General features: G+C 63.9%; 8 protein-coding genes across 8 annotated transcripts in view; 4 read left to right on the top strand and 4 right to left on the bottom strand.

Annotated features, from left to right (window-relative positions):
* Positions 1-541: 541 nt before the first annotated feature.
* On the bottom strand, positions 542-4,039 carry F751_1607 (Calcium-dependent protein kinase 11; the record flags this gene model as incomplete). The annotated part of the gene is made up of 5 exons (XM_011403982.1): positions 542-1,084; positions 1,362-2,726; positions 3,097-3,257; positions 3,482-3,863; positions 3,977-4,039. The coding sequence occupies 5 exons, from the start codon at positions 4,037-4,039 to the stop codon at positions 542-544; spliced, it is 2,514 nt and encodes an 837-aa protein (XP_011402284.1).
* Positions 4,040-5,085: 1,046 nt separating this feature from the next.
* On the top strand, positions 5,086-8,364 carry F751_1606 (ATPase RavA; the record flags this gene model as incomplete). Its single annotated transcript, XM_011403981.1, has 10 exons — positions 5,086-5,115; positions 5,223-5,547; positions 5,818-5,890; positions 6,006-6,147; positions 6,345-6,476; positions 6,620-6,784; positions 7,040-7,271; positions 7,436-7,540; positions 7,849-8,006; positions 8,209-8,364. The coding sequence occupies 10 exons, from the start codon at positions 5,086-5,088 to the stop codon at positions 8,362-8,364; spliced, it is 1,518 nt and encodes a 505-aa protein (XP_011402283.1).
* A 2,011-nt stretch (positions 8,365-10,375) lies between these two features.
* Positions 10,376-11,146, top strand: F751_1605 (GA-binding protein subunit beta-2; the record flags this gene model as incomplete). Its single annotated transcript, XM_011403980.1, has 4 exons — positions 10,376-10,499; positions 10,585-10,649; positions 10,756-10,874; positions 10,975-11,146. The coding sequence occupies 4 exons, from the start codon at positions 10,376-10,378 to the stop codon at positions 11,144-11,146; spliced, it is 480 nt and encodes a 159-aa protein (XP_011402282.1).
* A 437-nt stretch (positions 11,147-11,583) lies between these two features.
* On the bottom strand, positions 11,584-13,942 carry F751_1604 (Ubiquinol oxidase 4, chloroplastic/chromoplastic; the record flags this gene model as incomplete). Its single annotated transcript, XM_011403979.1, has 8 exons — positions 11,584-11,839; positions 12,012-12,081; positions 12,228-12,327; positions 12,486-12,585; positions 12,724-12,806; positions 12,992-13,102; positions 13,299-13,598; positions 13,751-13,942. The coding sequence occupies 8 exons, from the start codon at positions 13,940-13,942 to the stop codon at positions 11,584-11,586; spliced, it is 1,212 nt and encodes a 403-aa protein (XP_011402281.1).
* A 942-nt stretch (positions 13,943-14,884) lies between these two features.
* F751_1603 (ABC transporter F family member 4) lies at positions 14,885-18,302 on the bottom strand (the record flags this gene model as incomplete). Its single annotated transcript, XM_011403978.1, has 10 exons — positions 14,885-15,001; positions 15,126-15,236; positions 15,381-15,604; positions 15,807-15,944; positions 16,074-16,201; positions 16,373-16,565; positions 16,716-16,921; positions 17,067-17,417; positions 17,624-17,715; positions 17,949-18,302. Coding segments are annotated over 10 exons (1,914 nt in total), but the record flags the coding sequence as incomplete, so codon positions are not given.
* A 1,743-nt stretch (positions 18,303-20,045) lies between these two features.
* F751_1602 (Uncharacterized protein) lies at positions 20,046-21,382 on the top strand (the record flags this gene model as incomplete). The annotated part of the gene is made up of 4 exons (XM_011403977.1): positions 20,046-20,160; positions 20,282-20,546; positions 20,852-20,960; positions 21,173-21,382. 4 exons carry the CDS (start codon positions 20,046-20,048, stop codon positions 21,380-21,382), a joined length of 699 nt encoding a protein of 232 aa, XP_011402279.1.
* A 608-nt stretch (positions 21,383-21,990) lies between these two features.
* Positions 21,991-25,224, bottom strand: part of F751_1600 (hypothetical protein) — a gene marked incomplete at both ends in the record, with an annotated part of 8,947 nt that continues 5,713 nt past the window's right edge. The window contains 3 exons of the mRNA XM_011403975.1: positions 21,991-22,593; positions 22,862-22,951; positions 23,000-23,253. Coding sequence (XP_011402277.1) covers positions 21,991-22,593; positions 22,862-22,951; positions 23,000-23,253 — 947 coding nt within the window. The remainder of the gene's footprint in view (positions 22,594-22,861; positions 22,952-22,999; positions 23,254-25,224) is intronic.
* Positions 24,461-24,622, top strand: F751_1601 (hypothetical protein; the record flags this gene model as incomplete). Its single annotated transcript, XM_011403976.1, has 1 exon — positions 24,461-24,622. One exon carries the CDS (start codon positions 24,461-24,463, stop codon positions 24,620-24,622), a length of 162 nt encoding a protein of 53 aa, XP_011402278.1.

Below are 25,224 nucleotides of genomic sequence, written 5' to 3'. Positions count from 1 at the left end.
CACGGGGGGGCTGGGCCACACTTATATTGAATAAAATTGGGATCAGAGGTGCTGAGCTCCTTCGGCTTCGGCTTCTTGTACTCGCAGGGCTGGCCCCCTGTTGCACGTTCCGATCAGACGATATCAACCACGCGCATGTCGTACGCATGCCCTCCCAGGTGGTTCCGGCTGGTACGCCTCGCCATGGCGGCCGAGATGGACCCAGATAACTTGTTGCATGCGGTAAACCCCCAATTAAGCATCATCAATGAGACGATTCCAGGGCACAGATCCGCATGGGGACGCAGTTGCCCCCATGAGCGCAGCGGCGAAGGTACGGGCCCCAGCAAAAATCCGAGATTCGGCATCTCTCCACGTGCGTGGCCATTCCCCCACCTCACGTGTTTGCTAGTCCACCTCCAGACATGCCTTTTGAGCCACGCTTGCGTCAGTGAACTGACTCTCAAGTTTGCAGTACTTTTTGCCCCTCATGGGGCGGGTTCTCAAGGGGGAAAATGCCCCGCCGGTCCGACCCAGCCCCTCGAACCAGGCCCCTCCTCTCTCAGTCGCCCGCCAAGTAGGCGGCCGTGCTGCCGTCGCTGGCAGAGCTGATGGTGGAGGTGCGGTCCACGCCACCGCGCCGCGGCGTGCGCGATGATCCCCTCACCAGCTTCTGCAGCATGGACTGGAGCACGGTGGGCTTGGCGCCCCGCGCCTCCGGCGACCGCGCCTCCGCGGCGCGGCCCCTGGGCGGGGGCGAGGCCTGAGCGCCGTGCGGCATGCCGGACAGCAGCGTGTCCTTCCTGGCCGCACCCGGCGCTGGGGCGGGGGCGGTGTCGCGGTGGCGGAAGGCGGCGCTGCCGGTGGCCACCCACTCCGAGAAGCTGGCGCTGCCGGCCACGGAGCCCAGCGCGGCCTCGCCGCGGCGGCCGTGCAGGGGGCTGCACGGCAGGTCCAGGGGCGTGTCCAGCCGCGGCTCCCAGGCCTCATCGATCATGCCCGCCAGCTCCCGGATGGGGGACCCGGGGGTGCCCTCCGGCCCCGACCCGGAGCTGGCCTGGCCCTCGGGCCGCCCCTCGTCCAGCGACGACCGCGGACTGCAGCACTGCTTGCAATGGTTTGGATTGGAGGGGGGAGGGAGGGGAGGTGTCGGTATGCAGGGCATGGCGTGTGGACAGGGCCATGTCTGGACACAGGTGCCCAGCCTGGCGCCTTGACAGAGGTGCACGCCGTGCGGCATGACCGTGCGGCCCCACGCCCCCCGCCCCGTCGCCTCGCCTCAGAAACCTCCCCCTCCGAGCTCCTCCTCCTCACCCTGTCCCCACACTTCACCACGCCACTGTTTCGAAGCTCCTCCCCCCAAAACACCCCCCGCAGCTCACGGTGAGGATGTTGGGGGCCTGGTCCAGGACCACACGTCGGAAGTCCTGGTAGGTCAGCGTGGAGGGCTGCCGCGCCTTCCCGCCGCCCGCGCTGGCCAGCAGGCCCTGCACGTCGCCGTGCTGCATGCCCACGTCACGCAGCACCGATCCCAGCTGGTCCGGGGTGATGACGCCGCGCGCGTCCTTGTCAAAGTAGTCGAAGGCGGCGCGCATCTTGGTCTCCGTCACCAGCTGCTGCTCCTCCAGCGCCGCGGCCAGGAACTCGTCAAAGTCGACGTGGGTGCCGCGTCGCTTCAGGTCCAGCACCTCCAGCGCGGCGGCGAGGTCGGGGTCGGCCACGCGACCACCCAGCGCGGCGCGGAGCTGGCGCAGCGTGAGCACCCCCGAGCCGCAGGGGTCCAGGGAGGCGAAGAGGTCGCGCAGCGCGCCCACCTCCGCCGCGTCCAGCTGGCGCGCGATGACCAGCATGGCCAGCTTCTTGAAGGCCGAGGCGGCGGCGAAGCGGCGCACGTCGCGGAGGTAGGCCTCAATGGCCAGCGGCGCGGCGGCCTCCCCCGCCTCCCCGCCCAGCAGCAGGTTCTGGAAGGAGGCGGCGGAGACCATGCCGGAGCGGTCCAGCGCGCCCTCGCCGCGCATCATGCGCCGCAGCGCCTCGGGGTCCACCTCCACGCGGCACTCTTCTAATACGAATGCCAGCTCCTCCACCCCCACCAGGCCGTCGCCGTCGCGGTCCAGCGCCGCAAACACCGCGTTCACCGCCTTGGCCGACAGCACCTTGCGCTGGTCCAGCGCGGCGGCCAGGAACTCGTCCACCGCGATGCGGCCGTCGAACGCGCCGTCCAGCGAGTCCACCAGGCCCGCAACCTCCGCCGCGGCCAGGTCCACGCCCGCGGCGCGCAGCGCGGCCGTCAGGTCGCCCAGCCCGATCAGGCCGTCGCCGTCGGTGTCCAAAGTCTTGAAGACGTCACGCAGCGCGCCCAGCGCGGCGCCGCCCAGGTGCCGCGCCGCCACCGTCAGCAGCAGCTTGTGCAGGCGGGTCTGACGCGTGAAGGCGCTGATGCGGTCCAGCACCTCCGGCAGGAGCGGGGCGGAGGGCAGGGCGGGGGCGTCGGCGATCCAGGGGTGGGCTCGCGCGTCGGCCAGCGTCGCGCGCCGCGCCGGGTCGCGGCGGAGCAGGGAGGCCACAAAGTCCTTGGCCGTGGCACTGACCGCCTGCCAGGGCTCGTAGCCAAAGTCCAGGTCGTCGTGCAGGATGCGGTGGTAGATGACGGGGTCGGAGGAGCCCCAGAAGGGGGGGAAGCCGGAGAGCAGGACGTAGGCCATGACGCCGACGGACCACAGGTCTGCGGGCCAGGAGTAGGAGCCCTGTGAGGATGGTCGGGGCGGATGGAGGAGAGGGGGTGAGGAGGGTTGAGATGGTGTGTACTTTAAGGGGTGAAAGGGGGGAAGGGGGCTCTGACGTGCCGTGAGGAGCGGACAGCACTCGGGGTGGGGAGATCGGCCTTCAAGCGGCAGCTGCAGGACAGAAGGGCGTGCGCCAGAACGCACAAGGCTGCAGCTGTGCAGCGGGGCTGGGGCTGGCGGGTCGCAGCGCGGGTACCACTGCCGACCTTGGCAAGTGGCCACCCCACGCCCGCGATCGCAGACAGGCCTGGAGCAGAACGAGGACAGCGGCGCAGGGGCGCCCACAAGCGATCTGCACCCGCCCCTTCCTGACACCCACCCATGTGCGCACCTGCAGCACCTCCGGGGCCACGTAGTAGGAGCTGCCCACGCGCTCCGTGCACGGCGCGGTGGGGTGGTGGAAGGTGGACAGCCCAAAGTCCACGGCCCTCAGGTTCTCAGGATGCACACTGCTCTCCGAGCGCTTGAGCAGCCAGTTCTCGGGCTTCAGGTCTGGGGATGAGGGGTGTGGAGGGGAGGAGCATGAGGGGGGAGCATTGCTTGTACCCTCCAGAGCCAGGCCTGCGCAGCAGCGGTGGCCAGCGGCGGCGCAGCAGGGGTCTCACTCCCCGGCACCACGTCCAGGCAAGACCAGGGCATGAACTATACACACTCCGCGCCGCGCAAGTCCTTGTACCCTTGCTCTCTAGAGGGACCCCCCCCCACCACACACACACCTCTGCACAGGATGCCGCGCGCATGGCAGTGGCTGACCATGCTCAAGACCGCGGCGATGGTCTTGGCCGCGTCCTGCTCGCTGAAGGCCTTGTTCTGGACCACCAGGTCGAAGAGCTCGCCCCCCAGGCAGGCCTCCTGGACCAGGAAGATGTAGGACGCGTCCTCCCACACCTCGTACAGGGTGACCACGTTGTGGTGGTCCTGGACCGCCGCCAGCACGCGAACCTCCTCCAACGCCGTGTGCCGCTCAAACTCTGGGTGGTGCTTGTCCAGGGCCTTGATGGCCACCAGCTCCCCCGTGCCCAGGTGGCTGCACAGGTACACGGCCGCGAAGTGGCCCGTGCCCAGCACTCGCAGGAAGCGGTATCGCTGGTGGGGGTCCTGGGGGTGGGGTGGAAGGTGGTTGGCACCGGGTCCACGGCCTGGCGGAGCGGACGGGGGGAGATTCTCAGGCGTCGGATGGACGCCATTGCAATCCAAAAGCATGAACTCACCCCGTGTAGCCAGGCCTTGCCCCCCATGGGGACGGGGCTGGGGACGAGGGCAGCCTTGCCCATGGCACGCCCAGTACGGACGGCCGGCAGGCTGGCGAATGGCTCTGGGTCCTTCAGCGTGACCCGCTACAAGGGTGGAATCGCATGCGACAGCAATGGGAGTTATAGGACCAGGATGCGAGCGGAGGGGCGGCACATATCAGTGGAGGAGACCGACTGCTGTACAAAAAAGTGGAGAAGCACCAAGCTTCTAGTCGCACGGCAATGAATTACAAATTCTCGTGTGTGTCGTCACTTCAACAAGGCAGACTGCAGGATGTCGCCCGCGAGGGGCCGGGAAGGTAGCGTGCATGTCAAGTCAGCTCGGCGGTGGCGATGACTAAGGAAGGAGGTGCCGGGACAGCTCTTGGAATGATCCCAACCTGCCTTGTTGGAGAGGGTGCCAAACAACCACAAATGCACAGCAATCGTAAAAACATAAAACTTGTCATCCATTGAATAATTGCATGGCGCCTGCTCACAACGATAGTGGCTGCACATGAAAGTGAGAGGTCTGCAGGGTGGCATCCAAAACTTGTCATGCCCCTCACTGCGGGCTTCAACTTGTCTGCAGAGCACTGTAATGCTGAGTGTATATCTTGAAGATCTTGCGTGGCCGTGCCCCAGAGATCAAGGCTGTGTAGTGGTTATTGAGCATGCACTCCAAGTCCTTCCTGTTGTCTGCCCAACGGGTGGGGGCGCGAGATCTGGGCAGGGGGATCCTCACCTTGTGCTGGGTAGCGTTCTGTGGCTCGCTTCACAATACTGGCCATATACACTGATGTATCGCAGATTCTGAATGTCGACGGCAAGACTCACCTGCGCGAGCTCGGCGCAGAGGCCCTTCCGTGGACCGCCAGCTCCGTGCCAGGGCGGCATGCAGCGGCATGCTTGGCCTATGCAGCGGCCCATGGGCGCCTGGTATCGAGATGGAACACCTCGAGGTTTGTGCTGGGAATGGGAGGTGGTCGGCATGGCAGGCGTGCCGTCGGTTCCGACTCATGCGCGCCTGGCCCTGACACTACAGCATTACAGGGACTTCCCTTCACGCAGGCTGCGGACGAAAGCTGATGATGGCAGCTGCCTACTCCAGCGCACAGGTAGGAGGTCGAGATGTTGACTGGCCTTACCCATATGTGGCCTCAGCTCGCTCGTGGGAATGAAGGTGCCACAATCGCACCGATCTCTTTCACCCACTGAACCGCAGACGGAGGCGCTGAAGGCCAGCATCGCGGCCGCCTGCTCCCGTGCCCAGGAGGAGGCGCTTGCCTCTGCGCAGCGCGCATCTCACGCCAGCCAGGGCATCGACGACCGGCCCCAGTTGCGCCCGCAGCTCCTGACCGCCATCGAGGCGCTGCAGCGGGGCCTGGTGGAGAGGGACACGGAGGTGCGGCTGCTGCTGCTAGCCGCGCTGGCCCAGGAGCACATCCTGTTCATAGGCCCGCCGGGCACGGCCAAGTCGGAGCTTGGGCGCAGGCTGGCACAGCTGTACCGCGGTGCTTTCTTCGAGCGCCTGCTCACCAGGTTCTCGGGTGAGTTAGCTTTTAGCAATCGGTAGTATGCCTGAGTGATTGAATAACCACTGCCTTCGCAACGAGAGGGCTCCTGTGGGTTGGGCCATCAAGGGTTTGGCAACTGCACCCTGGTGCCTAGGTGCATGCCAGGGTGGCATGGCTGGGCGGAGGAGGCTGTGACACCTCCAGCATTTCCTGCATCCGGGCATCGGCTCTGCATGACATACCCACCCTGTCTGAGTCCACGACCTTCTCAGGACATCCTCCCGCTACCATATCCACCTCCAGTGCCGGAGGAGCTGTTTGGGCCACTCTCCATGAAGGCGCTGGAGCATGACGAGTACAAGCGCAAGACCACGGGGTGGGTGGGGTGGTGCAGCTTGCGATGCTGCGCACCTCCACTTTGAGGTGGATGCCAGATGCCATGTCCCAGCCAATCGCTCATGCCATTCAGCCCATGCACACCTGCGCACCAGGTACCTGCCAAGCGCCAGCGTGGCGTTTGTGGACGAGATCTTCAAGGCAAACTCCGCCATCCTGAACTCGCTGCTCACCATCATCAACGAGCGCCTGTTTGACAACGGCAGCGTGCGGGAGAAGGTCCCCCTACGATGCCTGGTGGGTTAACGAGTCTGAAAGGGGGGGACGTGCTCCTGATTGTGTGCCATGCTGCACCGGCAGCATGCTGGGTTTCTTTCTAGAATCACATACTCATCAGATATACTTGCCCATATGTTTGCTGTGCCTGTCCGAGACCCGGTCCATCCTCCAGCTACTATTTCCTCACAACCACCAACTTTATCACCAACGTGCAGGTCGGCGCCTCCAACGAGCTGCCGGAGAGCGAGGAACTGGATGCGCTGTACGACCGCTTCCTGCTGCGGCGGCAGGTCGCCCAGGTCTCCCCCGCCGGCCTCATGGAGCTGCTTTCCTCCCCGCGTTCCCAGGTGGGGTTCAGTGTGAGATCGGGTTGTCCAGGGGCACTGGGCTTCCCTCGGCAGTCTCTGCGCTGGCCAGAGGCGGCGACCCCAGGAACAACACATGATCTAGCTCTACTCCTCCACCCCCCTCCGCCTCCGCCACTCCACAGGTCCCGCAGGCAACGGCGCTGGCCAGCCCCGGCTCCCAGACGCACACAGCCGCCCCGCTCCTGGTGGATGACTCCTGGGCGGGACTGCGTGGCGAGGCCATGGCCCTGGTGGAGGTGCCCAGCCGCGTGCTCCAGCTCCTCGCCGACCTTCGCAAGCACATGCAGGTGCTTTTGCTGGGGGGGCGTTCAGGGTGTGGAGGGGTGATGAGAGAGGTGACGGAGGAGGGGTGATGCCATGAACTGGACCCACCCGGCCGGCTTTGAATCTCTCCCGGGCCCTGGCCCCTGAGTGCCGCCTGATGCCTGCCATGCCCCAGCATGGCAGGCTCGCAGAGCAGCCCGCCAGCGCCCCACCCATCTCGTCCCCATCTGACCACCCGTCGCCCACCGCCACCTATCCACCCCCAACCAAAAAATCAGGAGGAGCGGGAGCCGCCCACCTACATCTCCGACCGCCGGCTGGTCAAGGCGGTGGTGCTGCTGCAGGTGGCGGCCTGGACCTGTGGCCGGCGCCGCGTACTGGAGTTTGACGCCCTGCTCCTGCGCAACGTGCTCTGCTACCGCCCCGAGGACGAGGGCCACGTCACCAACTGGCTGCTGCAGCACATCGCCGCGGAGGACGGGCTGCGCCAGCCCCGCTTCCTCCTCAAATGTGAGGCGTGGGAGTGGGCGGGTGATGGGAGGGGTTGAACGGGGGGTGGGGACACCTATGAGCCTTGAACCGAAAGCATAGGGCTGCCCCTGGGCCTGCCGACGTCGCCAGAAAGGGGAAGGGACACCTTAGACCACCAAGAACCCATTCCCCTGCCGCCGCAGCCCTGTTTGGGCGCGCCTGCGCCGTGGCGGTTTCCGCCAAGCCCGACGCGGACCTGGCGCAGGAGGTCGAGGCGCTGCGATCCGTCCTCCTGCGGAAGCTGGCGGGTAGGTGGTATTGGGCGGGGGGGGAGGGTTGGGAGGTGGGTGAAGAGTTGGGAGGTGGGTGAAGAGTTGGGAGGTAGGTGAGGAGTTGGGAGGTGGGTGAAGACTCGGGAGGTGGGTGAAGGGGAGCCTGGGCGCCCTAGGGAGCCTGAGGAATCTCCTGGCTTTGAATCCCATAGCCTGAAGGCATGGTCCCTCCCGCCTGCTGCCAGTGAACCCCAAGCGTAATTTGCGCAACATTTCCCGCGACTGTACTGAGGTTCGCATCTTTCCCTCCCCCACAATGTTCTCCCTCTCCTGCCCACGAGCAGGTGTGCTGACGCTGATGCAGGACGACGTCACCGGCATCTCCACCCACCTGTGGTTTGGCCATGCCGATGCCCGGCGCTTTGTCACGGCCCTGAAGCCGCGGCTGAAGGCCGCCGCCACCGACACCCAGCGCCTGCTGGCGGAGGTCATCGGGCTGCAGGTAGGGGGCGCTTTAGGAGTGCCGGGGCTGGCAGTGTGCTTCGTTTGGGGGCAGTGACTTCCTGTGTGCCTTTCATTATGCATAGCACGGCTTGCAGTGCTGAGTGTGCAGGCTGCTGACCGAAGGTGCACACCAGGCCACGACCCTGTGCCTTTCAGCATTTAGATATCAGCATGTACTCCCATCCATGAACCACCCCCAGCACGCCATTGAGGCTGGGCTGGATTCCGCACACCTGGCCGACCTCCTGCCCGGCGTGTGGGCCGACTTCATCCGCAATGCCGACATGTCGGACGTGAGGCCGCTTGGGACGCGCAGCATAGAGGTGGTGCGGTCCAAGTACAGCATGCAGCCCTGAGGGCCTGTGTTATCAGGGGCAGTCCCTGGTTGCAGTAGCACTGGAGCCAGGCTGCCATGAGAGCGAAGGACCTCCTGGGATTTGCTGTGACGCTTTGCTCTTCCCTGGGCAGCTGGATTTCAGTCAGAATTGGCCTGAGCGTCCTGCTGCCGGCTGGCGCCTGATTTTCTTGTATCGTTGAACAGCACTTGTACATTACTGCTCTAACCACTGATGCAACGCAAGACTGGAGAATCAGGACAGCCCTTGTAAGCAACACAATACAGATAAAGGAGGGGGGTACGCCCGCTCAATCTGTGTTCCAGGGAGCAGCATAAATGGCACAGGATGCAAGTGGCCAGGCAGGAACTTGCCAGGATTGCAGGGAGACGGCAGGTGCACTTGCATTTCACCCATTTGCAGGAGAGTGGGAAGGTGAAGCACGCCTTGCAGTGCCATGGCACGGTCTATCCTTCTCCTGCAGGCAATGTTTGAGCCTGCATTGGAGATGTTATGATGTTAACGTAGCACACTCTGCTATCTACAGAAGAATGGCAGGCCTGTAACACAATCTGTATTTCAACATTTCCATAGCACACAGATTCAAAAGAAGCCACTCACTCTTCTACCACCATGCTAAGGAGAAAGAACTGCTGCAACATGAGGTGCTAACCTGGAATGTGTGAATTCGCCGTCTCTTGCTCCTTGATCTTTGCTCCAGTTGGGTATTCTCAATCACAATGCCCTCTGGCACTTTGTCCCCATGATACTCCTGTCATAGTGCAGTGTAACAGAAGAAGCTGTGAGTCTGCGTGGCCAGGAGATTAGAGTCAGCAAGATTTGTTCATAGATTGCTTCCAGACAGCCAAGATGAGCAAGCACCTCATTGCCAATATAGATGTTCTCTCACCACTGAGAGTATGCCTTTGTGCAACGACTCCACACAACAACGGATTGACATACTTATGGCTAGCAAATGCGGAGGAACACATTGCCAAAACCACTCGTTACAGATACAGTCCTCCTCCTCATCCTGACTCACCAGCATCAAGCTGCCGCCCTGCTCTGCCTGCAGCACTGTCCTGCTGCGATACCTTGCGGTAGACGTCCTGGGACCATCACCTGGGAACAAGGAGGAAACAAGGAGAATGACACCCACCAATGGTCAATGGCATGCATGCATGGACCAGATCCCAGCCTGAGCTTTGAGTATCAGCATCAGGGGTGATGCGCCACATTCAGTGCAATACACATCGTGCCTGACCCCCACGAGCTTGCTCACGGTTGAGAAGCCACCACCATGCCACAGTGCCTGCCAGCATTGATAGCAGTATGTTGCGGCGTGGGATGTTGGAGAGGTCATTCACAGGAGGGCCTTCTTCATCGGGAAGTGGAGGGGGCGGCGAGGATGTCTTCAAGGGTGGGGAGCTGGGGGCAGAGCTCTTGTCCTGCCGGTCCGACGATGATGCCATCATGATCCTGTGCACGGTGAGCCGATCCATGATGTCCATGGTAAGGTTCTGTCCCCAAATCTAGCAGTCATGCAAGTTTCAAGAGGGTACCTTGAGCGACATCTCCGACATTGCGTCGAACATCGGGCGTGCCATGTTCCTGGGGAAAGGGGTCCCCCCGAGACGGCCAAAGTACTGTTCATGGTGGCTTGAGCAGAGGCCCTGAGTATGAGCTCGAAGCGTATGGGACGCGAGGGAAGATAATGGTACGTCCTTACACCGAATGACAATAAGTTTTATCAATTTTCACCCTGCATGTATCGGCTCTTGAAGTTTCTTGGTGCATGGCTCCGACATCTCGCTGGGCGCGAATTCTGCATGGTCCTCGCGCCCTCCACTGCTCTCTGTGCGCAGTGCACGCTTCATGCGAAGATTTCTGTTGGGAAAGCCTACTGCATACAATTTGTAATTTTGAATCGAATCCCATTGAAGATATGTTGTAATCTGCCTCGGTGGTCGCCTCAGGGGCTCTCCTCGTCGGAGAGTGTTCTCGCCTCGCCTCCATATCAAAACCGCTCGCTATGGACAAGGAAGCCGCGACAGAGCTCCTCCTGGACGGCGCACGCTATGGGGACGAAGATGACGTCGCACACGCTCTGGATGAGGGTGCAGATGTTGACGGTCCTGGTCCCACAGGCAGCACAGGTGACTGAGTGATTTTGTCTCTCCATCACAGGATCATGTATTATATACCATGGTAACACTCACTGAGGCCCCTCCACAAACACAGCCCTCCACATGGCGGCTGCAAATGGGCATACCAACATCATCAAGCTCCTTGTTAAAGATGGCGCGGTAAGAGGGACATGAAGCAAGGACATGCCATGAGCATGCAGCACAATGCTATGCGCGTCGGTGCACTGCCTCAGGCATGATCCCTCACAGCATCGTCCCGTCACAGAATGTGGCGGCAGCAAACAGTGAAGGGAACACTGCCCTGCACTGGGCGGCGATGAATCATCAGGTGGATGCGGTTCGGCTCCTCCTCGAGGCCGGCGCGTCGCCCAGCGCCATCAACGGGTACGAGGATGTGTGAAGGATACGGTGCCGTGGCAGTGTACTGCGTACTCCGATCTTGGCTCCTGGTGCCCACCTCTCCACCAACTCCCTTTTCATACAGGCGCGACGAAACCCCCGTGGACGAGGCACTGCGAAGAGACTACAGCGACATCATGGAGCTGATAAACTCCTTCTCTGCGCCAGGGACCGATGTCACAGACACCAAGGGGGTGGATGAGTTTGACGAGGAAGAGGAAGCCAACGAGCCGTCGGCCCCTGCCGCCCAGGAATAATCAAGGAGCCAGGCCAGCTGGCGACTCGACGCAAGTACGTAATCCCTTTGTACATGATCCTCGTTACAGCTTGCTTCTTCTGTTGTCAACATAACCGTACAAAAGTAAAAGCCAAGGACTCTGTCTACTCAGGTGGGGTGTTGTGAAAGAATAAGCTTTGTCTTGGGAAGCCGAAACAATCACTCAAGCCTGCACGCAACTCAAGTGCCCAGACGCTCAAGGCATAAGGAGGTCGAGCGAATACATGCATCAATCACCCCTGTGCTGCTCATCAGCGCGTTCGCTGGTTCGCTGCATTCCTCCTTTAAATCACTTCCTGTGCCTCCTTGTTGTTCACGTTGCTGGTGCCGAGCTTCGTTACCTGGTCTTTGGCCTCCTCCAGACCCTTGGGACCCTGGACACGAGTAAGGAAAGGGAGGCCACGTGGCACATGCTGGTCACAAGCACCCTGAGCGGCTGCTCTGTGGGTATGCAGCGACGATTGACAGCAACCCCCTGGGGCCCTGGACTGTGAGACCTGCCCGATCTTCCCCCCATCGACAGCACCACTTTGGTGTTGTTCCCCATCCCCCCCCCTCCGCCTCCCCGCTCACATCCATCTTGGGCTTGATGGTGTTCTCGGCACAGGCCTTCATCGTCGCGACGTGCTCCAACTCATCATCCCGAATGTTGACAAACACATCATACAGGTTGCTACAGAAGAGGGGGAGTGGAAAGCGTGTTACGGGTTGTTGGAACCTCATCTTAATCATAGATCCGATGGGCCCAACATGACCAAATCCCCCCTGACCGTGCGTCGTGACATTTGCAGGACGGCAGCACAACTAATACCCTGGTGACAAGGACCAACAACCCTGTTGCTCACTTGCACTCTGGGCGTCGAATGGATCCCGACTCCCACTCCGTGTGCAGGGCGTCAAAGAGGTACAGGTCACCTGGGAATGGGGCATGGCAATGAGGGAGAATGAAGCTTATGAGTCAAGCTGGGTGCCCCTCCCTTAGGAATTGAGATCAAAAGGGGAAGGAAGGCAGAGCGGGCGCCAGGACCCAGCGGCTTTTGCGCCACAGCCCTGGCTCTCACCCGACTTGTAGTACGTGACTGCCACGAGGGGTGGAGGAATGCCCTGCAGGACCTCCTTGTTCTCCTCTAGGAACTCGGAGTAAGTGTCCACCGCATGATTCTGGAATGTGTGCAAGGGAAAGGAACTCCAGTGGCCAGTTCAGAGAATGAGGGCCCCTTGCATGGATACCTTTCTTGCAGACAGGGCCCGACCACTTCATGCTCAATCTGTTCTCATCCAAAGGGAACAGACAGCCTATCCCTCAGCACACAACACACCTCCACGAGCTCCGAGAACACGTATGCAGCCGAGGGAGATGCAAAGAACATGAGGATAATGACCCAGTAATAGAAAACAGCGGCGTGCTCGGCGAAGAAACTGCAGAGGTGGTCGGGGGATGGGGGATGCATTCAGGGTCACATCGCTCCAGGCAAAATTCTAGCATCATGTTTGCTACACGCTGCATGGGCATTGAATGCCCGAGGTCCCACCCTTTCTGATGTCACCCATACACACCGATCGATCCACAGGTGGTCGCCACCCAGGGTTTCCATGATTTGCAGGTGGTGCAGCTCGTTCCACTCCTCTGCAAAGTGGATCTACCAGTGGGGAGGGCACATTGGGACTGCTGACGTGCAGTGTGCTATGACGTGCAGTCGGCATCAGTGCAACATCTCAGCCAGAGCGCTGGGGGTCTTGCAATGCATCAGACCTCATACTGCTGCACCAATCCACACCTTCCAAACCCTGCCACAACCTCCAAACACCATCAACCGAGCCTCACCCTGCGCAGCTCCGCCCCCGCCCTCCACCACCCCAGGGACTCGTAGAGGTGGAGCATGGAGATGTAGGCAAAGTATGGCATGCGCGCCACCGTTTCCAGCACCCAGAAGCGCTGGAAGCAGGGGAGTGGGGTCTGGCTGCTCGAGTGTGTGTGGATGCAGATGGGGGTGGACCTCTGCGGACATGCAAGACGCTCTAGCCCTCAGTCCCACTTAGGCCAGGCGTGAGCCCAGCCCTCCAGCCCCTCCTTGCCCCAAACGAAGGACCCTCCCTCTGATCCCCTCCTTCCCACCATCCCCAACACACACCTGGATGGGGCGGTTGGCGTACAGGATGTCCAGCACCCAGCACAGGAAAACGTAGGAGCCCTTGATGAGCCAGGGCGCCTTCACGCCTCGCCCCTCCTTCTCCCGCTTGTGCTCCCGGGCGATGACCCGGCGATCATCCAGGCGCAGCGCCTGCAGCTTCTCCAGCACCTTGCGCTCCTTCGGGGTCAGTGAGGCGCGGGCGGTGTCCTGCTCCACCTTGCCCAGCACGCCCCGCCCCTCCAGCCAGCTGTCGGCCTTGGTGAGCGTGCTCTGGAGGGCAGAGCCCACCACCAGGGCGGCCTGGGGGAGGAACAGGGAGGATTGATGAGCTTGTGGAGCTTGGAGTGTTGATCGGCCAGTCTGTACGATGTGCATGGAGCCCAATTGTCTCTGCAGTTTGAGACTATGCCACCTCCCAAACACCCGATACCTCCAGTCGGCCGCCTGCGCACCTTGCTGAGGGGGTTGGGGTCCATCGTGCTCGACAGCTCCTTGTACTCATTGAAACGCACGGACTTGCGCAGCTCCATGAACTCCTTCTTGAAGTTGCCCAGCGCCAGCGCGGTGGCCGACGAGGGCACGGAGCCGTATCCATCCTGGTACAGCCTCCCAGAACCCGACCTGAAGCCGTAGTCGGCCGCCATCACCTGCATCGAACAGGAAGACGGGAAGTGTGGAGGCGCGGCAGACACGGAGGTGTGCAAGGCGCAGCAGAACCCTCCCTTTGCTGGAGCAGGAGGCGAGCTCGGTGGCTGGATGCAGTGGGAGGCACACCATAGGCCTGATGCATTTTAACCCTCCTCCACACGCCCTCACACAGAACCAATGCAGGTCACGCTCCAACACTGACAGGGATGCGATTGCCGTCGTCATCGATGAAGGCAATCTCCTGCTTCTCCTTCTCAGTGGACCCTTCGTTCTTCAGCTCCAGGGTCTGCTCATCCGTTGTCTGCTGGACCAGTCCGGTACTGCTCTCCAGCTCAGCGTGCTCCCTGGTGGCCTGCACCCCGAGGAGGGGCTTGCGCGGCGCGGTGTCGCCGGCGACGAAGGGACGTGGCGAAGTCCTCACTCTAGGCCTATGAAATATGGAATGCAAAGGGGGATGAGGGCGCGTGCAAGAGTAATTGCGCTGCTGTATGGGCCTCTTCGAGGAAGCGTGGGGGATGGCCAACGTACCTGGAGCGGTGGCATGGGACTTGCACCCGGCCAGCGGAAGCCCTGTATTGTGAAAGCGTGATCATGATGAATTATTCTACGATATCACGCATAGGGAAGCGGGTGCTTGAGTAATTAAGGAAGTTCCTTACGACACCTTCTCTTACGATTGGGCACGATTCTCAAACTTCCGGAATGGCCCCTCTCCAGTCCGGAGCGCTCTCTCACCACAGAACACCCAAAACTCTCGTATCTGCGAAACGCCCTCATTCAGGGTGTGCAAGACCTCTTCAGGGCTGCCTGGACCGATGATGGGGTATATGACACTGCTTTGGCTGCTCCCTACAGCGTTCTGCAACCCCTGCGCTGAGTACCAAGGCCACCAATGGGGGAGGGGCTGGCCATGCGCGCCTGCGCGCGCTTCCAAGCAACTATTTTGCCTTCTCGTCCTCGTCCATGTCCGCCGCGATCTCCTTGATGAGCTCCTCTTTGTACTCCTCAAAGTCGCCGTCGTACCGCTCGACGGTGCCATCCTCCACAATCCAGACCTGTGATAGGAGTGGGGGGGTGGAGGGATGCAGGAAAGTGGACGGAGATGACGCAGTCGCAGGCCTCAAATGCGCCTGGCCCACCCACCACAGCGCGATCCCTGCCGCCCCTCTCCCCACCCACCTCAGCGCGTTCTGTGTCGTCGCAGATGCTCTGCAGCAGCCGAGCGTCATGACTAATGATTACAACACCGCCCTGGAACGCCTCCAGCGCCTCTGCCAGCGCATCGATGGACTGCGGGCAATGTGGGATCGGCATGGCATTGTGAGCGCGCATCGACCGTCAGCAGCACGTATTGTATCACGGCCAGCCTCAAGCCTCCCTAAAAACATCCCCCGAGCCATGCGCTCGGCGACCCTTGAACCTACACACACACACATAACCCCCATCCCCCTTCCTCCCCCCCCCACTTCCACGTGCCTGCATGTCAAGATGGTTGGTGGGCTCGTCCAGCAGGAGGATGTGTGGCGCCGATAGCGAGATGGCTGCAAAGACGACGCGAGCCTTCTGCCCGCCCGACAGCTTGCAGATGGGCTGGAGGTGGTGATGGCCCGACAGGCCGAATCGCCCCAGCCGTGCCCGCATGTCCTCCCTCCGCAGGCCTGAAAGGTTGGGATATGAGAGGAAAGAGAGGGGGAGGAATGAGACTGGGGTGCGTGCCAAACCAGGCTCAGCGGCCAGGTGTAGGATAGAGCAGAGGGGCCTGTGCCTGCAGCCCATGATCTCCCACAAGCTCTGCCATCCCCAGTCTCCATTCGAGATATCACAGCCATCACCCAAGGGTTCCAGGCCACCAGTTCGCACCAGCCTCGGGGAAGCGGTTGAGGAGGTACTCCACGGGTGTCTCATCGAAGGAAAGCGCGTCCACAAAGTGCTGCGCATACCGCCCGACCCGCAGCTTGAAATTTCGCCGCTGGTCTCCGTGCGTCGGTTGGAGGTCGCCTGGAGGTTTTGTGAACGAACGGGATTTGAGATTGCGGGTTTGAGATGAGCCAAGGAAACTCGCTGTGCAGGCAGGTTCCACTTGTTTGGTCGCTGTTCCCTTCCCCCGAGCAATTCTCCCCTGCCCACCTGCCACGAGGTTCATCAGGGTGGTCTTTCCCGCCCCGTTGGGGCCCACAATGGCGATGCGGGAACCCATGTCGATGCCCACATTAAGGTCCCGCATGCCGAAATCCTCGCGACCAGGGTATTTGAAGCTTTGAAAAGGGAGAGTGAGGTAGTGAGGGGGCTGAACTTGGCAGAGATCGAGATCTGGCATTTACACATCCCCCTAAACAAAAGCAAGCCTGCCTGATCAGACGCTTCAGCAGCAAGGAGGTCCACCCTCACCAATCAGGCTACCCCACAGCACCGGTAACCACTCCCACCTGGCATCAATGAGCTGCAGCAGCGGCGGGGTCAGCTCTGTGGGCTCCGGGAACTCAAAGTGCACAGTGTAGTCGTTCCACTGCCGCGGCGCGTCGGCCGCCTTGGAGCTGTCGTCCTCGTACTTACCGCGCTGCGTGCGCTGGGCCTTGCTCTTGGCCTCCTTGGCCACCTTGTCCGCGTTGGCCTTGGAACCTGTACGTTGTGTTGTTGGGGGAATGGAAGGAGGGTTTAAAGAGAGTCTGACAACTCTGAGCCAGTACCAGCAACAGGGCTGGCATGCTCAAGGTATAAGTAGCCTCTCACATTGCAGGAACACCTCAACCAACAACCTCCAAACCCTACCAGAGCGCTTGGCGGCCTTCATCTGCTTCTGGTACTTGTCAAACTCCTTGTTCACCTCCCGCCGCCGCTGCTCGTACATCTCCTCGAACTGCGCAAAGTTCCCGCGATAGTAGTGCAGGCGCTCGTCGTGCAGGTGGATGATGTCGGTGGTCACCGTGTTGAGGAAGTCGCGGTCGTGCGATACCACGATAAGCGTCTTCTTCCATCTGTTTGTGATGCCAAACGGGATGGGTGGGGAAGGGGGTCGAGTTCGCAAAGCATGGCAACCAGCCACAGAACCAATCGCTCCCATTGCCAAGGGAAGATCTCAGCACCCGCAGCCCCCCGCTCTGCCGCGCCACTCCACCAAACCCACAGCACAGCGCGTGCCTGGTCAGGTAGGCCTCCAGCCAGAGCACGGCGCGTAGGTCCAGGTGGTTGGTGGGCTCGTCCAGCAGGAGCACGGTGGGCTGGATGTAGAGGGCGCGGGCCAGGGAGATGCGCATGCGCCAGCCGCCGGAGAAGAGGTTGGTGGCACGGCGCTGCATCACTTCGGTGAACCCCAGCCCGTGCAGAATCTTGCTGGCGCGCGCCTCGGCCGACGCGGCCCCGATCTCGGCCATGCGCTCGTAGATCTCGTTCAGGCGGTCGGCCGCTGTGCCGTCCTCAGCCTCGTTGGCCGCCGGCCCGGCGCCCTCTTCAAGGCCCATGTCGGACAGCTTGCTGGGTGGGGCGGGAGGAGTGTGACGGTTGCGGTGAGGGGTTGTTTACAAGAAGGGGCTGGCCAGCGCCTGTGACGCGAGTGCACACCGTGGCGGCCAGCCTCCAGGGGCACAGCGGCGGTGCAATGCGATGGCAGCTGGCTGACCAGAGGCCTTGCATCAAGACCAAACGCACACTCCCACGCAACTGCCATTTCCCCCTTCCACCTGTTGATCTCGGCCTCCTCGGCCCGCAGCGCCATGAGCTCCACGTCCGCCGCCACCACCGAGGCCAGCGCGCTCTGGTCCGTGCCCACCACCTGGCGGAGGAGGAAAGCATGAAAGCGTGGAACATGGAAACCAAGGATACGTTCAGAGCTGTAGAAGGGCGCAGCAGCAGGGGCATTGCAGGCCTGATCTGAGAACCTGGATCGTCAGGCTTACTTCCTCGCACAACCAGCCATACCCTAAATTGCCTGACAGACACCTCGCACCCTTCTTCCCCCCAAAAGAATCACCCTTTTCACTTCTCAATACTACCCCAGCACCCCACCTCCTGCTCCACCAGGAGGACATCCAGGTTGTCTGGCACGGGGACTTGCCGCCGCGCAATGAGGCGCAGCAGCGTGGACTTGCCCTTGCCGTTCGGCCCCACTAGGCCGTACCGCCGCCCCGCCGCCACCGTCAGCGTAGTACTCTCCAACAGGACCTTGCCCTTGGCGCGGATTGTCATGTTGTGCACCTTGATGTCGGTGGCGGACAGCACGCCCTCGCCCCCCTCGCCCTGCTGCTCGAAAGCCACATCGAACACATTGTCGTCGTCCCGCAGCGCGGCGACCTTGGCGGCGGCCGCCTTCTCCAGCTGCTTGCGCTCCTTGTCGTTCAGCTTGCGCTGCTCCTTGGCAGACGGCTGTGGGGGATATTCAATGGAGGGGAGGAGAGAATGGCTTCAGGGGATGATGGGCAGATGATCACCGGGGTCAGGCAGCGCCATGCCATCATTCGGTGAAAGCACCATGCACGCCACCCACACTGGAGCTTCAATGCCAGCTGCAGAGAAGTCATCCAACCACTCCTTCTTCTCCCACTCCCCTCTGCTGCATTCCATGCAACCAAAAATGGTAGCATCAAGTCCTGCAGGGATGCACTGATGACACCCCAGTGACACCGCACCCTCACCCGCACGGCCTCTTCGAGGCGATCCTCCGCGTCGTTCTCGTCCACGCCCCTCCTGCGGGGCCCCTCCTCGTCGGACTCCGACTCGCTTGACGGCAAGTCCATGTCGGCCAGGTAGGAGTTGACCACCTTCTTGGGCTCGGGTATCTGGCGGGGCGGCGGCCGGCGGGAGACGGGCTTGGCAGGGGCTGGGGCAGCTGTGGACTTGCTCTCGGCCTTCTTCTTGTCCTTGCTGGGCTTCCCATCCTTGCCAACCTCGCCTGGTGGACAAAGGAGGGTGACGCAAAGCTCACAAAGAAGCCTCCGAGGGACAGGGTTACGACTGCAGACCAATTGCCAGACAACAGTGGTATCCCAATAGGAAACCCTCCCCCCCCAGATCATCCTTCACCTTTGTCCTTGCTGCTGCTGATCTTCTCCTTGGAGGAGCTCTTCACCTTGGAGGAGGTTTTCTCTTCGGTCGAGACCTTTTCCTTCTTCTCCTTCTTCTCCTACACGCGGCATGGAGTGTGCTGGGCATTGAGCGACACATGCTCGGCCCACCTCGACTCTGAACTGGCATCACCACCGACGGCCTACCTTCTTATCTGATGAAGCTTTCTCAGCCTTGACCTTCTTCTCTACAACAGGAGCCATCCTGCCTCGCTAGAGAAAGCTGGGGAGGGCAGGAAACTAGTCGCTTGCTCTGAAGGTGGGCAGCCGGCGCGCCAGTGATCCACCTGCAGGACCCGCAATCAATGTGCATTCAGTCTAACAGAATATCGGACCCAATGCACGCTTTCACAATTTGCAGAGTATCATGGCAGTTTACCTGAGGAGGGAGCAATGTACATCGTCGCGCCCTGGCTGGCTTCCCGCCCGGGAGGCATCGCTCACCCATGTCGATGAGGTCGACCCTTGCCAGTTTAACAGATTGATGGGAGGGGCATTGCCAGTGGCAACAGTCTCAACATTCCCGCACACGTGCTGAGCACAGTAAGAAATATCGATACGCTTTGGTCCTGCCCCAGATCGGCGCTGATCCTCTCCCTCCCCTGTTGGGTTTTTGCTGCCACCCACCCACTCAGCCATGCTCGCGGCTCTTGCACCAGCAGGCCCCTGCCTCTCCTCCACGCGGGTCCAGACAACACCCAGGGTTCGAGCAAGGAGATCGAAGCGATGTGGGGCCGTCGCTCCACGAGCCAGTGAGTGTCGACCCCCGTCCGGGTGGCGGATGCGGGCGGGACCGAGAGCTCCCCTGGGCCAGCCGGTCATGACTGGCTGGATGCTGACCCACCTGCCGGCAGTCTCGGGGTGCCATGCATTTCACGATCCTCACCTCACATACATGATCACTCTCTTTCTCTCTGCTATGTAAGAGTCTGAAATCCCATCTCAACAAGAACCCCCCTCCGTCTCGCTTCGCCCAGTCTCGGTGGGTGGCGACGGCTACGTCGCCAACGGCTCGCCCGAGGCGGGCCACAGCCCTGCGCTCATGGAGCTGCTGCAGAGCGTGGCCACCGGGGTCATGTCCGCCAGCGACGCCGCCGTCCAGCTCGACGCGGTGACCCGCCCGGCGGCGGCCGCTGCCTCCGAGCACGGCGACGGTGGTGGCGAGGCCGGGGCCCCCCCGCCCGCCGCCCGCCCTGGCCCTCTCCGCCTGCCCCGAGGTGGTGTGGGGCGAGGGTAAGACGCCCAACCAGCTGCTGGCCAGCCTGCAGCGCATAGCAGGAAAGCAGGGCATCGCCGCCGCGACGCGCGTCGGCCCCGAGGCCGCCGCCGCGGTGACGGGCATGGACGACCGCGTACTACACAGCCCGGCGGCGCACATGCTGACGCTGAAGACGGGGCCCGCCAAGAAGCTGCCGGGGACGGTAGCCCTGATCTGCGCGGGGACGGCCTCGCCGCAGGTGGTGGAGGAGTGCCGCCTGGTGCTCCAGGCCATGGGCTGCTATGCTTTCAAGCTGCCGGAGTCGGGCGTGATGGGCATGCACAGGTGTGTTTCTGTGTTTTGGAGGGGAAGTAGGGGGGGGCGTAGCGGAGGGGGATTGGAACCATCAGGTGGAAGGGGGTCGGACAGTGGGAGAGGAAAATGCGTCTCCCATCATGGAGACGGCGTTTCCAGGCCAGAGTAGCGCAGAACGGGTGGACAGGGGACGGGGGGCGAGCAGTGATAACGGAGCAGGGGTGGGCTACATCTCGGCCTACCTCACACCTTCCGCTGTCTGAAGCTGGGATGCATGCCTTCAGCACTCAGCACCATTAAAGTGCACACACTCTCCAACAATCCCTATCCTGCAGGATCGTGCGGAATCTGGATGCCGTGCAGGCTGCTGACGTCGTGGTGTGCGTCACCGGCATGGACGGCGGCATCGCCTCCGTGGTGGCTGGCCTCGTGGACGTTCCCGTGGTGAGTCTTGATGTGGCAATGTCTCGCTGCTCGTGCATTCGCGAGAGGAGGAGGGATGCTAGCCGGCGATGGACGGTTCGTGTTGGTACATGGTCCCACTTCGACACCAGATCTTCAAATGCCGCAGTCACACCCTTTCACCCGCTGCGCCTCTTTCACCAGGCAACACCGCCAACCTCACACCTCGTCTCGCCGCTCATCATAAATCGCAGGTGGCACTCCCCACCAGTGCCGGGTACGGCACCGCCTTTGGCGGCGTGACCCCGCTGCTGGCCGCCCTCAACTCCGCGGCCCCGGGCGTCACCGTGGTTAACATAGACTCTGGGTTTGGCGCGGCCATGGCCGCCTGGCGCATCCTGGTGAACGCTGCGCGAGTGCGCAACGCCGTCATCCAGGCGCACGCCGCCGCCGGCCCCGGATGAGTTGCCGCTTGGAGGCCGGGCGGCCGACTCCCATGGGGAGGCTAGATTCACAGGGACCCAGCGAGAAATTGTGGGCGCAATGCCTGGATAGACCTTTCACCGCCTCACGTCGTGGTCCCCTTGCGCAGTCTGTGTTTGTGTTTACGTCCACGTGTGGCGCATCTCCAGCACTCCTTTTCCCCATAGAGCATGCCCCACTGGGGCTTCGCAGCATCTGCGATGCCTCCATTGACACACACACTGGCTGACCCTTGCTCTGTCTCCAGGACCTTGATGTTGTAGGAAGCACTGACCAGGGCAGGGTGTCAAGGGGTTTGGTGGGGAGGATGGGGATTCTGAAGAGCTGGGCTGTTAGGGAGGAGCCGTGGCTGAGAGTATGCAATACTGCTCTACCATTGGAAGTGACCCAGCAGCAGTTGCCACTCCCATTCCAGCAATGCATCCCATGCCAGGGCCAGGTGATCTTCCTTGCTCGTCGATGTCAATTGTCATAGCTCTGCACACGTCCCTTGGTACCATGCCATGCCTGTCAACCTCACGTGGGAATCCATGAGCAGCAAGTACAGGCATGTACAATTCCATGCTGGTGCCCGCCCACCTGCACGATGTCAAGTACGGTCTAAAAACTCTACCAGCCCAGCCAGCCTGGCGACCTCCTCCGACTCCAGCTCCCGGCCCAGCAGGCCCAGCAGCGCCTTGGCGCTGGCCGCGGCGCGCACACAGTGTCGCAGCCTGCTCAGCGCTTCGGCCGAGCCAGGCGCCGCGTCGCGCAGGCGCGCCCCGGCCGCCAGCGCGCCGCCCGCCAGCTCCCGCGCGGCGTCGGCGTCGACCCACTGCGGCCCCAACGCCGCCGCCTCCTGCTCGTCAACCTGGGGCGCCGATCCGAGCTGGAAAGCGAGCGCGGCCGCCACGCAGGCCCACACCTCCTCCGCCACCCGCCAGGTGAAGGCGCTGCCGGCGGACGCGGGCGTGGCGGCCGCCAGCGCCCGGTGCCAGCCCCCGTCCACCGCGTGCGGCGGCGGTCGGGCCGCGGCCGCGCGCTCCGAGGGGTCCAGCGCCGCGCAGACGACCTCCGGGTCGGGCTGGGCCGCCCAAGAAAGGAAGCGCGCGCTGGCGGCGCGCAGATCGGGCAGTGCGCCGGGCAGCGCTGCGCGCCAGTGCCCCTCCTGCCGCAGCAGCGCACTGGCCAGGAAGAGCGTGGCCCTGGCCTCCTGCGACGATGTGGGTGTGTGTGTGGCACGGAGATTCAGGTTTGAGGGGTCGAGGCCGGCTGTGCCGCACCTCAGGTGGAAGGACAAGGGCACTCGCGGATGGTCGCGAGGTGCGGCCCGCCGAATGGAGTGACGAGCCTCCAACGACGACGAGCTGCGAGACCCCTCACACGGCGCCACCAGCAGGCCAGCCTGCCGCGATCACCCTGGGGGCCCAGGTCCCCCATTCATGAATGCCCACTCCTCGGCCCCCGAACCCCTCACCCACCTGCAGACCCGCCAGCGTGAGTGGCTGCTCCGCGCTGCCCTCCGGCGGCTCCAGGGCCAGCAGCAGGCGCTTGTGGCTCAGCACGGCGACCTGCAGCGCGGCGGCCGCGCCCCGCCCCCGGCCCCCCTCGCCCAGCACCGCCAGCGCGGCCAGCGCCTGGCAGTGGAGCCCATGCGCGGCACTGCGCCGCCCGTCGCCCGCGTACGCGCCCGCGGTGTCAGGGTCCATGCCCCTGCCCCGCCGGGAGGCGCAACCCCCGCCGCCGGCGGCGAGATCCCGGCCCGAGACCTCGACATCCGGCGGCGCGGCACCCAACGCGGGGCCCTCCACCAGGCGCCGTGCCAGGCCCAGGAGGGCCTCGGCCCCACCCAGCTCCAGCACCACGCCCGCGCCTGGGGCGAAGGCGGCGCAGGCCAGGACCAGGTCCAGGGTGGGCGCGCCGCGTGGCGCGTGCCGCGGCAGCGTCGAGATGAGCGCACGCAGGTCCAGGTCGGCCGCGGCGGCCGCGGCCCAGGCGCCGGGCGCCAGGCCCCGGCCCACGACCCAGCCCAGCAGCGCCAGCAGCGCGGCGGCCTCGCCGTCCTCGGCGTGCCGCGGCGCGGCCGCCAGCAACGAGCAGCGGCGCAGGAGCGGGCGCAGCGCGCGGCCGGACGCCGACTCGACGCCCGCGTGGCGCCGGAGTCGGGCCGGAGGCGGAGGAGCGCCGGGGACACACCCCGCCGCGCCCAGGCGCCTCAGCAGGCAGAGCGCCGCCGCCGTGGCGACGGCCAGCACGCCCGACGCGCTCGCGGCCGGCGCGTGGGTGGCGGCAGGCTCGGGCCCCGACTCCGTCCTCTGCAGCACGACGAGCGTGCCCCCGCCGGTGCAGGCGCAGCGCTCAGCAGCGCGTGCACGGCGTCGAGCGCCTCCTCGCAAGCGAGCGCGAGGCCTCCAGCGTCCGTGCCCGTCCAGGAGCCCTCTGCGGCGAACCCAGCACGTTCCTCCTCCCCCGTCCCCGCGCCGACCAGCAGCCCCGCGGCACGCGCCTGGGCGGCCGCACCCTCCACATCCCCGCCCCCCGCCTCGCCCGACGCCGAATACCTCAGCAGCTCGAAACAGGTCTGCGCCGCGGCCAGGCGCGTCCCCGGGGCCAGGCCCCCGCCGCAGGCCGCCAGCCAGTCGAGCAGCGCGGGGCGCGCGCGCGTCTCCAGCGCCTCCCCGCGCTCAGCCCGCGCGCCGCGTGCGCGCAGCGCTGCCTCCAGCGCCTGCAGCGGGCGCGGGCACAGCGCGCCCAGCACGCCCAGCCGCCGGCGCAGCAGCGCCGGGTCCAGGCGCACGCGGCGCAGGAGGCCCTCGCGCGCCGCGCGCGCCGTGCTGGACGGCACCGCCTCGCGCAGCAGCGCCTCGGCGCCGGAGGCCTCCGGCCCGCTCAGGAGCGTGTGGAGCAGGGAGCCGTCGGCTGCCGCGCACTCGGCCAGGGGCGCGTCGGCGGCGTAGATTCCGCGCAGCGCGGCGACGAGGCCCCTGGCGGCCGCTTCTGTGCCGTCGTCGCGCGCCCCGCCCGCTTCAGGGGGCCGGGCCGAGGCCGCCCCCGGTCCGGGCCCAAGCACGGTGCGGAGGATGGAGGGAAGGAGGGCGGGGTCGATCGCGCAGCTGCGCCACCGGGGCCCGCCAGTCGGCCTCGCTCGAGGCGCCTGTGGTGAGCTTGTCCGGTGGAGGTGGGGTTGTCGACGACGATTTGGGGTGGCGCATGGGGCCTCAGCAGGCAGCCTTCAACCCTGACGTTGTCCTCCCTCCTCCCATCGTAGACAGGAGTAGCTCCCGCACCTCCCACCCCATCCCACCGAGCCCTTCACCTTGCCCGGGCGCCCCTGTCTCTGTCTGCCCCCGCCCGCCCTCCACCGCCAGCAGAACGAGCGCGGAAGCCAGCAGGCCCGGGGGCGAGGCCGGATCCCTCAGCACCTCCAGGGCCAGGCGAGGCAGCGCCATCACGGCGCGCAGCCGCCGCCAGGGCGCCGGCCAGCGCCCGCGCGCCGAGCACGCCGCCGCCGCGACGCGCATGAGCTGGGCGCGGGGCTCGGCCGGCAGCTCACCCCCGGCGCCCAGCGTCGCCGCCAGCGCGTCCAGGGCGGTGGCGTCAGGGCTCGCCTTCTCGTTGTCTCTGGCGCCGCAGGTTCCATCAGAGGCCCCGGCCCCCAAGCACAGGACCCCGAGCAGGCCGGCCTGGCGCGCACCCGGCGCCTCCTCCAGCGCCGCCAGCCACAGCGCGCAGCCGGCGGCGAAGAGCGCGGGCCGTGCGGCGGCGGCGGCGCGCGTGACCGCGCGCGACGTGACGGAGCAGAGCGCCGCCAGGGCGCCGCCGCCCAGCGCGGGCGCCAGCGCCA

The sequence above is a fragment of the Auxenochlorella protothecoides genome (assembly GCF_000733215.1).
Source record: "Auxenochlorella protothecoides strain 0710 unplaced genomic scaffold scaffold17, whole genome shotgun sequence".
NCBI classification, from domain to species: Eukaryota; Viridiplantae; Chlorophyta; class Trebouxiophyceae; order Chlorellales; family Chlorellaceae; genus Auxenochlorella; species Auxenochlorella protothecoides.
Note: the sequence above shows the minus strand (reverse complement) of the source record. Positions and strands in the feature narration are given on the sequence as shown.